This window comes from Rhinopithecus roxellana, chromosome 21 (genome assembly GCF_007565055.1).
Source record: "Rhinopithecus roxellana isolate Shanxi Qingling chromosome 21, ASM756505v1, whole genome shotgun sequence".
Lineage (NCBI taxonomy): Eukaryota > Metazoa > Chordata > Mammalia > Primates > Cercopithecidae > Rhinopithecus > Rhinopithecus roxellana.
Genome location: NC_044569.1, coordinates 71757670 through 71775464, shown reverse-complemented (window position 1 = coordinate 71775464; position 17795 = coordinate 71757670). Strand labels below are relative to the sequence as shown.

At 34.8% G+C, this 17795-nt stretch overlaps 1 protein-coding gene across 3 annotated transcripts in view; it reads left to right on the top strand.

The window, feature by feature from the left end:
• ZNF521 (zinc finger protein 521) overlaps window positions 1-17795 on the top strand; it is a 293389-nt gene that overhangs the window by 145810 nt on the left and 129784 nt on the right. For 2 of the 3 annotated variants that reach the window (XM_030926146.1, XM_030926148.1), the window contains one exon: window positions 13179-13263. In XM_030926146.1, the coding sequence (XP_030782006.1) occupies window positions 13179-13263 (85 nt within the window). The remainder of the gene's footprint in view (window positions 1-13178; window positions 13264-17795) is intronic. The other variant, XM_030926147.1, reaches the window with a different exon arrangement.

Here is a 17795-nt window from a genome sequence, read left to right as displayed (position 1 = left end):
AGGCTATTCAACAGTGATATTCCAACATGTCTTTTAATAGAATGACTGATTTGTCACCTGGATTTCCAAAGAAAATTGCATTACAAGATGTCAAATTTGATATTATCCTTTTCTTTTCTTTCTTTTTTCTTTTTTCTTTTTTTTTTTTTTTGAGATGGAGTCTTGCTCTGTTGCCCCAGGCTGGAGTGCAGTGGCATGATCTCAGCTCACTGCAAGCTCCGCCTCCCGGGTTCATGCCATTCTCCTGCCTCAGCCTCCCCAGTAGCTGGGACTACAGGCACCCACCACCACGCCCAGCTAATTTTTTGTATTTTTTGTAGAAATGGGGTTTCACTGCATTAGCCAGGATGGTCTCAATCTCCTGACCTTGTGATCCACCCACCTCGGCCTCCCAAAGTGCTGGGATTACAGGATTGAGCCACCAAGCCCAGCTGATTTTATCTTTTTCTTATCATTTCTCACCTTTCATACTATATACTGTGGTAGAATGTTCTCAAGGAGCAGAAGTCTGGTTGGGAAAGGGCCCCATATTTTTTCTAGATTATATTCTTAGACTTTTTTATTTGAAGAATTTCTAACTTTATACGATATATTATCAGTAATGATTATACAGAACTTTTTCAGTGCTGCAGTTTAATCTTTCTGGGATAATCTGAAGGGGGACTAAGAGGTTATACCTGCTTGTATGATGCAGAATCTAGGTGTGTTTGATGATAACAATCTGGTTCCCTCCATCATGGTATTCTGACAATGTTTACTTGTAGGTGTACATATAAAAAGCGCACATCACTTCACTTCTGCGTAGTTATGCACCCTTTCACAAATGCTCTCTGTCAGGCAGTGTGCTGGGTGTGAGAGCTAAAGAGAAAACTAAGACTTTACTACTTAAGTGACAGAAAACCTTTGAATATAATATAGCACATTCTATGCTGAAAGTGTAAACTGGGAAAGGAAAACCCTCCAAGAAGGCAGCATTTGGTAGCACGAACTGGCAATGGAGAGGCAGTGCTGGAGAGTTGGTCCTGGAGTCCTGTGCCCCGAGGAGCCCCGATGAGTTGTAAGCATCACAGATAGCCAAGGTGGCAATAGCAGCTCCTTTTTTTCAATGAGCGGCCACACTATGTACATATGGATGTGTTCATAGCAGTCTGGGGTCCTAGGTTTGATAGGTTGGTCACTTTCTGTGAGTCATGGGCAAGGTCACTCCATCTCTCTGGATTTCAGTTTCATTGTCTGTGAGGAAATTTGGAATAGATGAACTTACTTGTCCCTTTCAATCCTAAAACTCCACAATACTCTGTATAAGCTTGCCTGTTACCTTTGGAAATGCAAAGAATATGGGGGCATTTTTTCCTATTTTTCAAGAAGATATTTTCATGATAATGGGAAGATTCTGAAAAATCCAGATAATTTTAGTTAAATCAGGGGTTAAAAGAACCCTAGCACTTGCACATTTGTATACATTGTAATTGCACAGCATGTTCTAGAATAGGTAACGTGAAAGAAACACACCTCTGTCCTAAAAAATTTACTAAGAGTACAAACAACAGGAATAATAAGTCAGCACCCACGGCATTGTGTGGGTGTAATTGCTAGCAAGCTTTTTGAAGCAGGTGGGTTTTAGGAGTAATTTGAAGGAGAAAAGAAGGGTAGTCTGACATGCCTCAGTAGGAAAGCTGTTCAAGTGGAAGGAATGGATGAGAAAAGACAAACCCAGAATGAGAATATGGAGAAAGAGAGAAACAAAGTAAGAACTGCTAAGAGAAGAGGGACATGCATTAAAATATCTCAGTGGACATAAGAGTTATAAAGGACAAATGTAATTCGGGCACATACATGGGTAAATGAAATGATCTAGTATAAGAAAAACTACATTTTGTAGGTAAGACAGAAACCACCAGAACACAAAGTATTTCTTTGACAGAAGACTAGCTGGAAGGATACATTAGAGAGAGAAACAAAAGAGAATGACTAGGACTCCACAGGAGCCTTCATCTAAAGAGAAGTAGAAGGAAGCAAAGATTTTTATTGCACAGTGAACAGGTATGAGTCATTTACATATAAATTTGTTATGTGTAACTAATTATGTATTGCAGTAGATACAAAATGGGCCGGGCGCGGTGGCTCTGGCTCACGTCTGTAATCCCAGCACTTTAAGAGGCCGAGGTGGGCGGATCACTTGAGGCCAGGAGTTCGAGATCAGCCTGGCCAACGAAGCGAAACACCATCTCTACTAAAAATACAAAAAAAAATTAGCCGGGCATGGTAGTTCATACCTGTAGTCTTAGCTACTTTGGAGGCTGAGGTAAGAGACTTGTTTAAGCCCAGGAGGCGGAGGTTGCAGTGAGCCAAGATCATGCCATTTCGCTCCAGCCTGGGTGACGGAGTGAGATTCTGTCTCAAAAAAACAAAAACCAACCAAACAAACAAATGAATAGCAAAGAGCCTTCTATGTAGCCTTAAAAGCTTATAGCCATTTAGAATTAGTTTTATTGAAATAATTCTGATACAACTTGTAAATGAATTATAAGATAATTTTTTAAATGAGATAAAAGGTTTGTCTGTTTTATCCTTTTGAAATTTATGATGACTTTGTATTAAATGATACCAAGTACTCATAAAGAGTTAATGAACCAATCTAATTTGTTTTAGGACAGAAGCTATATGCTTAGGAAAGTATTTCTTAATGGATTCTAAGATACTTTGTTCTGCCTAATAATTTCTTTTTCCTAGTTTATGGTGGGATTATAAGTCATACTACCAATCTGGATGGCGTCTCTCTGGGCATGTGATGTGATCTGATGGTGATGCAGTGTGCTTACACGTTGTTGCTACTCCTTCACCTCTCCAGCTGTCCATCCTTGATCTCTACCAGCCGTAGCTCCTTATTTTGGTAACAGTGAAACAGAAGGAAGTTTCAATGCTTTTTAATGAAAACAATCACATGATCAGAATAATTGATGAAGAAAATAGGCCCTAATTTTGTGTAACCCCCAATTTTGACTTATCTTTTCCGTCTCAGGTTTGTTTCTAAAAGAGTGATCATTTAAACCCATATTTTCCCACCTTCAATTGCTTACCTTTCCTGAATGATATGAACATTTATAAAACAGTCACTATAAGAAATTAACTAGCATTTACTATGAATTATAAATCTCTTCACATAGGAACTAACAAAATAGTATAGCCATGAGTAATAAGAGACAAATTCCTTTTCCTAGCTCAATTATTTAATTAGCATGTGCTCTGGCGACCTTTTTTTTTTTTTTTTTTTTTTTAACCTTCACTACAGCATCAATTTAGTCTGTTATTCATGATCTTCCAATTCACTGATTTCTGGTGCTGTGTAAGGTGGTAGGCAGTTTTGCAAGCAGAAATAGACCAATCTTAGGTAGTACCTTATGAATGAAGGTGATGGATGTAGAATGACTCATTAGATTGTCCATTCAACAGTCAGTAACCAAAGTGTATTGACTGCCTACTCTGTGGACAACACTATGGGAGATTTTATTCAGGTAGATTTTTTTATGGTGTAGAAATAAACAGCAACTGAACCCATAACATTAAATGAGATGATCTAGATGAAGATACATTATCTGGAAGGTCTCAGTGGACTGTGTAGGGAGGGATATGAGTTGGTCCCTTGGAAGAGACTCCAAAATGTGAATGAGGAGAGTAAGTCTAATAAAGCATCTCTCTCCATGGGAAACTTGGGCACAGTTTTTTCCGTTTTTAATGTGAGACATCAATGAGTTCAAGCGTGTAGAAAGACAAATTTTGAAGAAAATTTGTTAGGAGACAATTTTGAACTCAAAAAAGATTATTTGTTGTTCTTTATTAATTTTAAACTTAAAGTAAACTTTATTCTTAGAAATAAAATAACACTTTATTCACAAACTTCAAGGTAGTAAATTCCTTCCATGAGATGTGTTTGGTATGACCCATGGAAATAGCTCCATCTTTAACATTGAGTGTTGTTTTTAGTGCATACTTGTCAGATTTTTCTGAAGACTCCACTCAATTATTTCCTGGTTTTTGACTATTGGGTATACCTTTGAAAATAAAATATTTTAATACTATTTTATCTAATATTTAAAGAGAATTCAATAAAACATTTTAAAAATGGCATAACTTTATTACTCGATTATAAACATAGTAGTAGCTTAAATTTATATCTTCATGGAGTTTAGGGTTTTATTTGTAAAAATAAATGTATTAGATCATTCTTGCATTGCTATAAAGAAATATTTGAGACTGGGTAATTTATTAAAAAAAAAAAAAGTGGTTTAATTGGCTTGTACTTCTGCAGCACTAGCACCTGCTCCACTTCTTGGGAAGCCTCATGGAGCTTTGACTCTTGCAGGAAGGAAAGCAGGAGCAAGCATCTCCCATGGGAAGAACGGGAGCAAGAGAGAGTGGCGAGGAGGTGCCACACACTTTAAAGTGACCAGATTTCATGAGAACTCACTCACTGTCATAGAGACAGCACCAAGCTTTCAGAGATCCACCTCCATGACCCAAATACCTCCCACCAAGGGCCACTTTCAGCATTGGGAATCACAATTCAGCATGAGCTTTGGATGTATCAATAAATATATTTAATAGACTTAAATATTTTTTCTCCCTGGTACTATAAAAATTGCAACTCAGTCATTTAAAACAAGTATCTATAGGCTTTTTCTTTTCTCTTCCTTTTCTTGTCTAGTCAGTTGGCCAGAAGCAATCTTCTTTAACCCTGGCTCTATTCTGAATTGTCTTCCTTATTCCCCACGAACTGTGAGCAACTTGGCTGGCATGTAGTACATGGGGTCTCACTCAGTCTGTCCCCCAGGCTGGAGCGTGGTGGCATGGTCACAGCTCGCTGCAGCCTCAGACTCCTGGGCTCAAGTGATCCTCCTGACTCAGTCCCCCAAGTAGATAGAAATACAGGCACAAGCCAGCACACCTGACTTATTTTTTAATTTTTTTGTGGAGATAGGGTTGTGCTACCTTGCCCAGACTAGTCTTGAATTCCTGGACTCAAGCGATCCTCTCACTTCTGCCTCCCAAAATGCTGGGGTTATAGGTATGAGCCACCATACCAGTCCCTGTAACAGTTTCAAACTCAAGAAAATTATTCCCATTTTAGAACTTAGATCAAGTCCTATCTCTTCCCAGGGGGGGTTTTCTGACTCTTCCAGACCGTATTAATCTGTCACTCTTTGACATGTTCTGTCTTCTCTTTGCAATATGCCACAGTAGGCACTTGGTCCTGAACTGCTTTGCCATGTCATTTAGGCAAAATACTTAAAACAGTTTAATGTTTGTGTGTTTTATTTCCCCAATTATATTGTAATGCCTTGAGTTTAGGGATCACGGTTAATATCTCTTGGTTGTTGAGGTGTTGCCATGTGCCAGGCATGATGTAAAGTGTTGCATGGATTTTATCTCAGGACATTAACCACCACTATAAGACAATAGTATCCTTTTAACTATCACAAGAATACAAATTAGAATATTGATACATTTGTTTTCAGTGAATTATTTGGGCTTTTCATCATTAGTGGCTTTCATTACATTTCAATAACCATTTTTTCCTTCTTCAGTGACTTATTTTCATACAAATTCAGAATTACTTAGAAAATGACTAGGCTAAATTAGTAGAATGTCTGAGTTATTGAGCATTTGTGGAAAGCTGCTGGCTTATTACTTTGACTCATGTTTAGTAACCATTTGCCTGCCAACAAAATACTGGTGCTACTGCTCTTAAATATATATTGCATTTGTAATTAATATATTCATTCTTGGAATGGTAACATATATTGCTATAGTCCTTGAAAACAGCTTTTTCCTCCCAGCTAGCATAAACCTTTTTACACATTCTTACTGCTTCTCCCTTCCCATTCACCCAACCTTGTCACCAACTTGTGATTTTCTTTGTGTTATTAGTTGTCTCTTGGTATCCATGAGGGATTGGTTCCATGATGCCCTGCGGATGCTCAAGTCCCTTATAAAAACATGTGCAGGCTCCCATATACTTTAAATGATCTCTAGATTACTTGTGATACTGAATACAAGTGCTGTGTAAACAGCTGTCATAATGTATTGGTTTTTTATTTGATTATTCTTATGGTATTGTATTATTTTTTTATTTTTATTTTTTAATTTTCAACTAGAGGTTGATTGCAGATGCAAAATCCTCAAATATGGAGGGCTAACTAATTTTTAAAGCTTTATTTAATAAACATTTGTTTAACCCTTGTTAATCGTCATGAAATTTAAATTAGTGGATTTGAGTTGAAAGAAATTTTAATGTGGTTCCAAAGTCCACTTAGAAGGGTGAAAACTACTCACCTTTGACAACAGATAGGTTATATCATATTTTATTCCATCCCCGTAATAACCTGTCAAAGAGTGATATAGACAGTAAATAGTACCTCTAATAAATAAGTAAGCATTAAGAATTACTGTTTAGTGCAGGTATGCTACATGGTAGGCATGGTACCAAACATTTTTATATAATTCTCACTTACTTTTCATATCAACTCTAAGATGTAGGTTTTATTATTTTTTCATTTGCAGAGAAGGAAACTCAGGGTCATTTAATGATTTGTCACACAGCTAACTATACGACAAGTTAGTATTACAGAAAGAAAATCTAAAGATTCTTTCCTACTAAGACTGCTGGATATATTTGGAATGAATACTTTATAGCATCATTGTACAATATCCTGATTTCAGGTTGTGACCAAATCTGACACTGGTCCTTCCTTAAACGCCTTGAAATAAAGGGAGCTGAGAGCTATGGGACATCCTGGAAAAATGGCTCTGTAACTTTGGCTTTGATGTTCCAAACATACAGCAACGACAGATAAAATATAAAGACAGAAAAACAAATGGACGTAGTCAAGTCCAAAACAGTTCTTCATCTTTGAGATCTAGAAACCAAGTAAGAAAACCACATGGTTATTAAGGCTAAAGCCAGGGGTCTGCTGAACATTTTCCAAAAATAGAAAGTAGTAATTAGGGTTTAATCCCTGTGGGACAAATCCAGACCCACTATTTGAAGCAGGGCCTGGGTGAAACTTTCTTGTTCACAACAAGAGACTGGGAAAAGGTAATTCTGTTGACCACTACCAGGAACTAGGATTTTACCTGGAGGATTGAAGGAGTAGGAAGACAGACACAGTTTTGTGACATAAAACTGAATTACCCATGTGTTGCCTCTGTGATTTACCTTGCAATGTCTTTCTATCCCTGCAGCACAGCAGATAGGCAGGAAATGCCCCTCCGAGACCCAGCTCTGGTACAGTAGCCTGGGATGCCCCAGTAGAACCAATGGTGAAACTACTGGAAAGGAAGAAATTAGCACATAGGAAAAACATCACGACAAATGGGCTTTCAACCAAGATTCCAAAGTATATGAATGAATCAAACACTAGTAAAGCAGAAAAAAAGAAGAAACTAATTATTTTGAACAGTCTGACAAAGACTTTGACATAAGTATGTTTAGAAGCTCAGAAAGATCAATGAAGGTATGATTTCCACTGAAAAGAGTGACAAATTATGAAGCAAATCCAAGCAGAAGTAAAACAAAAGCATTTGAATGTTTAAAACTAGAAATGTTGGAAATGAAAAATAGTCATATTAAATAAAAGCTCTGCTAAATAGGATAAACTCTAGACTGGTCAGCTGTGAAGAGAGAATCAGTGTTTTGTAAGAGTACAGAGAAGTGATCTAGAGTAGGACGTAAGAAGACAAATAGATTCTTAAAATATGAATGAAAGGGCAGTTAAAAATACATGGGGGATAGACTAAGAGGCTCTCATCTATGTCTAATAAGGATTCTGATGGAAGTGAATGGAGAGTGTCATAAATAGACTTAACTGAGTGATTTTAATCACTGAAAATTTTAAGAATTGAGGACATACATGAGATCTCAAATTGAAATCATTATTTTTGTATTGAGCAAGACAAATACACTTAAATGTACAGTTTAAAACATGGCAAAAAGAAGAAAACTGCAGAACATTGATGACAAAGGGAAAATATTGAAATAGACTTAGGGAATTAAGAGCCAATTCTATCCTATGAATCTTAGTCAAGAGTCTGGGACTGGGAGCCTAAGGCTAACTTAGCTACAGACAGTTCCTTCACTCTCATAAGTTACTTTTGCTACCATTCCTGGCATTGTCAAAGACCAAAGCACTACTTAATTATATGGAAAGCCTCCTTTTGAAATGCACCTAAAATGTAATTGTAAATTTACCTGCAAACGATCAGAATATAAACTGTGTTAAAATCCAGTGTATGAGAGACAGTAGAATCCTGGCTTGGTTATACCTGTATGACTTTAGCCAAGTCGCTTAATTAATCTATAAATGAGGATAATAATCCCTCCTTTATCTACTCTTACAGGACTGTTTCAAGGGATTTTTTTTTTTTTTTTTTTTGCATACAAGTTCTTTATATACTAAAGTATGAAACAGTTTATTAAATTATTATTTTATTATACAAATGAATGTGAGCTATGGTTCCTGACTTCTTAGAGTCTATACGTTAGATTTATGTAAAAAAAAAAAAAAAAAAAGGAAAAAAAGCTTTACAAACAAATACCAAAATGTTTGCAAAGCTACTTAAAACAACTAAGTGCAAATTAGTTTTGGTGCATATCAAGTATGGGAGTCTAAAGTGAATAGCAGAGGTGAATCAGGGGTTAAGCGGAGCTAAAAACTACATGTTATGAATTATTGTATTCATTTTTTCCAGTTTTTATTATGAAAATGTTCACGTATACAGCTAGAGTTTATGATGGTTAACATGTAGCCGTTTACTTAAATATGACTATATATGTTTTTTCCTGAAACTTTTGAAAGTAAATTGCAAATATTTCATCCCTAAATACTCAGTATGCATCTCCTACCAAAAAGAATGTTTACCCACATGACCCCAATACCATTATCACATCTAAAAAAGGTAACGGTAATGTCCTGATAGCATCTAATAATCAGCTAATAGTCAGGTTGATATCTAAATTATTCTCAATTGCCTCAAAAGCCTTCTCAGAGCTGTTTCAGCTCCCTCCCCCCAAATCAGGACCCACACATTACATTTACTCAAGTCTTTTTCAGTCTCTTTCATCTCTTTTTTTCCCCACGACAATAGGCCATGTCTTTTGAAGAATATTCTGGATTTGAGGGTTTTTTTTCTCCCTCATAGTAATAGTTGTTCCCCTTTTCGAAGACAACAGGCCATTTCTCTGAAAGAATATTCTGGATTTGCATTTTTTTCTCATAGTAACATTTGTTCCCCTATTGCTGTATTTACTGAAAACTGGATTGTTAGGCCTAAAGACTTAATTATATTCAAGTACACATTTTAGATAAGATACTATATTGGTGATGTATACTTCATATTGCAACTCATTGAGAGGCACACAATGTCACGTCATTTCCATTCTTAATGGTATTAAGCTAAGTAGTCTGGTTAGAGTAATTACCATTAGCTAGATTTATTGTAAAGATACATAGTTCGCTTTGCAATGATCAAAGGATGAAATTTGAGTATCTCAGAATAATCTGTCTTCTACTAGTTTCAGCATCCGTTAGTGATTATCCTGAACCATGTTATTTGGCATTGCAAAATGGTGAATATCTAATTTTGTCATTCCTTCTGCTGTCATTCTTCTATAAAGAAAAGCTTTCACTCATCAAATAGGCACGACCTACACTTCCTCCTAAAAAAAGCAAGGTGCTTCTGACCCTTTCATTGCCAATTTTCAGAAAAAGAAATTGATGCAATAGTCACCTCCCATGGTAACAACTTAATTTTTTTTCATTTCTGTTTTAGGGGATTACTATGCACTGATTTTTTAAAAATCTATTCAATATTTTGGTAAAAGAAATCAAAGCAGTTTGATTTCTACAAAGTATAAGTTTTAATAATTATTATTTTAAATTACTTTTTAAAATTTGGTAAGACTGAATGTGAAGTCTGAGTCCTAATGGATGGAATGGAGGGTAATAGGGTTAATCAGAATAATTTTTTAAAACTATATTATTAGGCATCTCTAATCATTTTTTTTAATTTATGAGATGTTCTTTTTAAAAAGTCTCTGAGTACCTTACCCAGAATGTAACTGAAAACAAGAATGTCAAAAAGGCACATTTAAATTGTTCTCAAAATCAATCAAAAATAATGAGGTGCTAGGAAAAAGTTGTATCCTTGATAATTACATCTATCAGTATCAGAAAACAAAAGAGAACAATCAGGAAATGACAATCCCACTCCCAAGTAGCACATTTAAAAAGGCTAATGAAAAAAAAAGTCTCTTTTAAAAATGTACTAAATTAGCATTTCAAGTAAATTGACAACTTAAGCGTTGATAAAGGCCAATCTGGGGCCCAAACAATGGAAGTTCTGTTTCTACTTTTATCTGCTTTTAAAAGAAATTATCTCACTTGACTTTTTTTGTTGTCTTTTATATAAATGTAAGTAATTGTCCTAAGGGAGGTGACAATCCTCATGTACTCTGCAAAGGTCAGATCATACCTGGAATATTGAGCTTCATTTGGGGTTCTATTTCTTAAAACATTGACCTGGAGATAGGTAACCAGGATGGGAGGTAATTCATTTCTTACATTGTGCCCCTGTGTTCAGTCTGAAAAGGGGCTAATGTAATTGTCATATTAGACAATGGATTCAACCTCTTCTTTGTAGCACCAGAGTTAGGGCCAATGGGTGAAAGTAGCAGAAAAAGCAGATTTGGATCTAGAATTAGGAAGAATTCTCTCATAATTTTAGCCATACAGAAGTGGAATAAATTTACCTCCAAGGGAATGAGTTCCCCAAGGCTGACACTGTTCAGAGGTTATAATCCCTTTACTTAAAGATGGTGTACAAGTGTGCAGGGATCGCTCCAATATTTTGCAAAGAATCTATAGTTGTAATGAAAGATGCTTTAAAGGTCATTTAACATCACCGTTTTAAAAACTGAGGGTAAAAATGAATTTTATATCATGCCTTTAAAAAGAAAACCCTTCACACATACCAATTTGCATATCATGGCTTTGTATTTGGGAAATGTGAAAAATATGGTGAAGTAGAGTTCAAGCGTCAGTATTTTAAAATCACGGTTCATTGTTTCTGGTCACAGTCAGTTCTTATCTAGCCATAAATTTAGGAGCTTATAGATAAGAATATGGCTTTTTTAATAAAAATATGTAACATAGCATTTTAGACACTGTTTTATGAGTGGAGAGAATTAATGTTTGAATTATCAGTAGTGGCAAAAGCATTTTCATTCAATGATAAAAGAAAACTTACATGTGTCAGTTCATTTTGAAGACAGTAGTAAGTGCTGGCATTTTATTATTTTGGCTTTTCAAATGATTTTATTCTTTATTATTAGACTAGGAAAAAAAAGCCCTAGTATATTCTGCCAACATATTCATCAGTCATCATTTTTGGAGACAGTTTTCGACATATTGCATATTTTACTGTGCTAACAAGAGAAAAGACTAGCCATTAAGTTTATGTTTCTTTGTTTTTCAGCAAGGTCACGTATCAGGAATAATGCTAGAAGTATGCTAATAAACAATATATAATGTAGGTCATCAGGGAGTAAGAAATATTTTCTAACTAGTTCTAAAGGGAAATATTGTTAAAAAAGGGATAGATGTTATTTACATAACACATGTTGCTCTATATGTCACCAACAAAAGCATCTTGTAAACAGCTCAGTGTAGTAAATCTTCCTTGGTGATTGTCAGGGTGTTTGAAATCCGTGTTAGATTTAGATTCAGCACATAGTTTGCAATATGCCTAATGTACAAAGACCGTCAGATGATTTAGACAGCCTCCAGTGGAAATATGCCTATACTTGTGTGGTTTACAAAGAATATTGTTCACTGTTGCAGAAGAAAATATTATGTTAAATTACAATAATTAGGAAAAATTATATTAATGGCATTTATAATTTTAAATCTCAAATGAATTATGCTAAATGTTTGTGCTTAACTTTAATTTTGTTAAATTCTAAAGAACTTCAGTTCTTTCAAGTTGATTGTAATTTACAGGCTGGTATTTCATTATTCATGCCATTTGTAAGACAATTTTATATGACTTCAAATGAAACGATAATTCTGTAAAAAATGCTTGTAAGAAAATGTCATTTATGTGATTTTACAAATGTAATTTTCTCATGTTTGGGAAATTTTAAAAATGGATTATTTTCATAATGGTTTATTTTGTCCCCCAACATGGTTTTTAATTACAAATATTAAGATTCATCAAAAAGGAAGTTATGTAAGTATGTGCTCTGGAAAACACAACTAATACTCTATTTATTGAGTTCTAATAGGTACTGGGACTCAATAATAAAGATGTAAAATTATAATGGCTGCTTTATGATTCAGAAATCAGAGAGCCTGCCAGCATTTAGAATCAAAAGAAAGTATTTCTCTTCCCAGCTGTACAGCACCGTGACATCAGGCAAATCTTCCTATTTCTCTGGACCTCAGTTTCTTCATTTATGTTATAAGGATTGTAATAAAAATCTTGCTCTATGTACTTCACAGGACTGTTGTGTAACATAAAATAGTGTTAGAATGTTCATTATGATATTATTTCTTTATAGGATGAAGTACATATTTAAATGCTAATACTTAGCAACTTCTAAAACATCATTTAAATTGTAGACTTTAGCTGAAAATTGTATCTCTAAATATTTTAGCTGGAATCTGTGAATCTTAACTTATTAGCCATATTACTTATGGATATCTAGAAGCAATACCCTAGTTATATTGGTCAGAATGAAATTGTGCCTGATCTTCAAAGACATTGGATTCTGAAACTCTGTAGATTTTTTTTTAATACTCATGTTTTTTAAAACTGTATTTTTGTAATACTTCTGGTTTTAAAAACCTTCTGTTTTTGAGTTTAGGGATCTTTAAAAATATATTATGCCATAATTATGTGCTTCTCTTTCTTCTAAATGTCTGCAAATGAAAATATGGTGTTGGGATCAAGCCATAAGGTGTAAGTAAGGAATTCGTGGAACTTGGGCCAAGTGGCCCTGTAGTTTAGTTTGTTTCTTAGCAACATAGGCAAGACCAGCATCTCAGAAGAATGTTTTTTAAACAAAGAAACAATTAAGAGTCCATGTGTCTAAGTAACTCTGTTTATACTTGTTTTCTCAGAAGAAGACCTATCAATGCATCAAGTGTCAGATGGTTTTCTACAATGAATGGGATATTCAGGTTCATGTTGCAAATCACATGATTGGTGAGTGACACTCTAAACCTTATTACAGATAGATGTTTCTTCTACTTGTGTATATCACCATTAAACAGAGTTAAAGATGAATTAATTGTTCAACCATCAATGGTTTTCCTCGGCACGATTGATTTTTTTTTTAATTTCTGTTATTAGTCCTGATAAGGTATTAGCGCATTTTATTTTCTGCAAGGGCTAGTTTAGACTTCTGCAGAGGATTATATATCTACTGCCAGTCAAAACACAGGTGATTAACAAATTAAACTTCTAATCATTTTTGCATTATTGAAAACTAACAGGAATGGTTAATGAACTGGATGTTAGCTTTCCATAGAGTTTTAGACAGGTTTTAATTTCAGAAGTTATTATGGTAATGGCACTGCTGTGTGTTGCTTAAGCATCTTTGTATCACAATCTAAAGTAGTGAGTTTTTGTGATAGGGAAACATAAATAATTTAAATAGCCATAAAATAGTTTTATATGTATGGTTTCAACAGCCTGGAAATAATCATGATCATAAAGATCATGTAAAGAATTCAGTAATCTTTTTTTATGCCCCACCAAATTTTCCATAGACTTTTATAAAAGTGGTTTGGGGAAAGATTTCTGAAGTTACTCCAGGCCATTGTTTTTAGGATTTTGCATGTATCACATGGGCAAAAACTAAGAGGATCTTTTTTTAACCTATTCATATTGTCCCATTATTTCTTAATTCCTCACAGATTAGTGCCTATGTCTTTTAATTTGATAAGCACTTAGTAATAACACTAAGCGTTTTGCCAGCCAATTAAACTTCATCAAGCAGATCATTTTTCTGCTAGTAAAATGACAATTGCTATTACTTTATGCTATTTTTGTTATTCATTTGTGTTTTTTATACTATGAGTTTTTTATTTCATACTCACTTCATGGTATTTCATAATACCATAAATAATTACAATATTTAAAAAGTCAAATTAACCTCATACTCTCCTACTATGAAACTCTGTAAGACAGGAAAGAAAATTCAACATTTTAAACTATGAACTTGTTTTCAGGGAGGAACAAGTTTTATTGTATACTAATTAGAAGTATTCTAAGAATGCTTTGTGGAAGGTTGTTCACCTGTCATTTCTGATCATTACAGCTATCACAAAACTTCCATTTTTCTTGTATAAATTAATGAAGATACATTCAAAAGCATGTGGAAAATTGATAATTTTTCAATAGGATGTGCTTTATGGTTTTCAAATGATAGGTAGGGGGTTGTTGCTTATAAATGACTAAGAGCTTATTTGTGCAAAATGGAACTTATACATAGCAGCTAAAATATTGATCAATTTATCTCTACATTTTACAGATTTAAGTATTAATATTATTAGTGATTTCTCATATATTAAATAGTAAATCCTTCAACGTGACAATAGCGTTGACAACTTTAGTGAGTGATTAGAAGATAATGGCAACACGTAGGAGAGATTCAAATGTTTCCTTGAAATTCCCTTCTGTTTGAGAATGTGAAAAATACCTTGTGTAAACTTTTAAAACAGCTTTTTAGAGGAGAGGAGCGGCTTAGAAAAAATGAATTCCTGCCAAATGATAAATGTTAATATTTCCTGTCTCTTTATTTCTTGAGTAGACTGTGTTGGTGGCAGTCATTCATGATTCTACCTCATGCTGCACTTTTAGATAGGCTTGAATGAAAGCAGTTCATAGGAGTTTGCAGTTCATGGGAAATTCAGTGAAATTTTGTGGTCATGCTTCTTATTAGTTCTATTCAATGTAAACGTATTTTTGTTTCTGGATTTATTTGTCCCAGTACTCAGACGAATATGTTGAATATATTTTCACCACAATGTTAATACTCTTTTGCACATTTAGAATTTCTATTGAATATTCAGCATAACAGTACTTTTTGATTTTCCAATTTTAGTATCATTTTGCCTATAAACATTAATCAGTTTGTTTTGTCTTCTTTTTAAATTGCTTTGTATCATTCCTGTTTGTACTTATTTTATATTCCTTGCATCATTAGTGCTTTCCCAAGGCTTTTTCCCTTCTACCTTATAGTGGATTAATAAGACACTCACCTCTTGGGACCTGAGCATTTAACAATTCACCTTTCATCAGAGAAGCATATTCCATTCCTTTGCACAGAGGGTCTAGTTATTTAATATTCATGCCATTTTTAATAATAAAAATGTCTAATTCTCTTGCACTTGAGGCCTAAATAAATGAGTAGCATCCATTTAATTGTTTTATCTGTTGACCATGCATCCAAGTCCTTACACCATTTTCGTGCTGTTAGTATCTAGAGAGAGAGAAAACGCAAAAATGAAGGGCGTCACAAAGGCTAAGATACCCCTTTTTAGAATTCTTCTAATGTGCTATTTAGTCTTTCAAATGAGGCAGGCAGCATTATTTTGTTGGCTAAAATTCCTCCATTGAGGGTAGGTATTTTTAGGCTGTGTATCTGTGTGTGTTTTTTGTCTAATCAAAAAATAATCTCAACTAGACGTTCAGTAGAGGAAGGGGGATTAGGGACTATCTGAAAAGCCTCTTACTCCTTTTGTTAAGAGGGTATATAGTGTTCTTGCGGATTTTGTTTTACATTTCAATCAGTGTAGAGGAAGGATTATGTCACCTGATGGAAAACAAGACCTACAGATGACCCAATGAGGTGTAACTTTAAATTCCTTCTTTACTCAAGTCATTTGCATTTGCTTCTGTGGCACCTAATGTTTCTGTGCAATCTCAGTGTCAAGCAACTGCCACGCATCTTTCTGGATGTGCTGGTCTCAGGCTGTTGGCCAGGGACATTTGTGAAAGGGAAACCATCAATGTTTCTACCAGGTACATACCGGAGGTGCCCTTCTTAAGTGCAGTTTTGCAGCAAGGTGTGGACACATGGTCTGAGTTGCGAGAATAATTACTCGATAAAAATGCACTAGGGAATTGACTTACGTCTATTAAGGAAAAAAAGAAAACCTCCCTCTTCACCACATTTAGACACAGTTTCAGTAAGAAATCAGACCAGTGACTATTCAGGGGTTTCTTTCCTTCTTTACACACACACAAAAAGAGCTACAAAACATTTTAACAGCTTTCCTGGGGAAAAGATTTCCCTCTTTAAAGATCTGTGCCAATAAGAAAATTTTTCCTCTCTTCCTTTGTTCTTTTCACATAGTTTATGTTGGCTTTTGACCTGAGAATACAACAAGATACCAGGATGTATTAGGTACTTTAATTTCCTACTCACCCTTCTCTTTTCTATCAGCATAGGAAATATTTATTGTTATTTTCCTCTTTGAGCTGTCTGTTATTATTATTTTTCTTTGGTATGGATTAGCACAAATAGAGATGAAACAAGAGAATTTAAATGTGTTTAACCCAGCAAAGGGATTGCCTCATATAAAATTATGAGGCTCAACAGCGTAGAGTAAATTTGTAAGTGCTCTGAATAAAGGGCTGTTAGGCATGAGATGATATAAAGAGATGACATTGCCAAGAACTATTTATGAGAAGCTTAATTTTTTCACTCTGATAATTCTTGACCAATAATTACCAGCCTCTAATTATCTATTTTAGTTAGAAAGAAATTTCGATCACTATGGAGGTTGGCATTGCAACTAGCGCATAAATCCCGAAAGAGACAAATGTGTTCCAAACAGCCACAAACAACTGTCTCATGAAACATAGTGAGCAAATTGCGAGCGGCTGGTGGTAGACAACCGGCAGTACACTCACCATTGAAGGCCAGTCAGCTTGACAAAGGAATGATCAAAGGGGAGAAATACCATTATCCTTGGAATTGATTACTATAGTTATGGACTTTGGAGGACAAGTAGTCAGTATATGGCTATGGCCATTTCCAGCCCTCCCTTTCAAAGTTCATGGATGGAGAAAATGAATGGACTAGGTACAAGCCTTTTACATAAGGATTATTTTTAAAAATATACTTAGAAATGGTTACTTAATAAATTTTATTTTTTTCATCTGATTAGAAAGAACAGTGTTAATGGCAAAATTGTTCTAAGTGTCAGAATACCCCATTTTGTTAAAGATAGGAAAATCCAGAAATAGTCACTAATAAACATGTTCTAGATAGATCAAGTGTAATGTTAAAGCATTTTGAAGAAGCAAATATATTTATCTCTTAGAAAAGCAGAACTAGACTTTGGGATTGTAAAGGATAGCTAATAGGAAAACACTGATGCAAAGATACTGACTTTTTATTTATATCTCTAATAAATACTCAGTATTTTATAGATAATCACGATTTTCAAAACACCAGGAAAAGATTAAGCTCTTCTCCAGCATATGTGGGAAGATGTATACTCTATGTGTTGTGTTACACGTGATATATATCACTGATGTCAAGGCATCAAGAATGAGTAAATCGGTTCTTAACCGTGTGGTGAAATTATAGTCTGTTCTGTGGCAGGTGGCATTCATACATCCTGCAATTTGTTTGGTGCCCAAGGTCACAAATGGCATTGTTTTCCTTTCATTTCTTTAGTGGGTGGTGTACTCTGTGACTAATCTTCATTATCGTTTTGTGG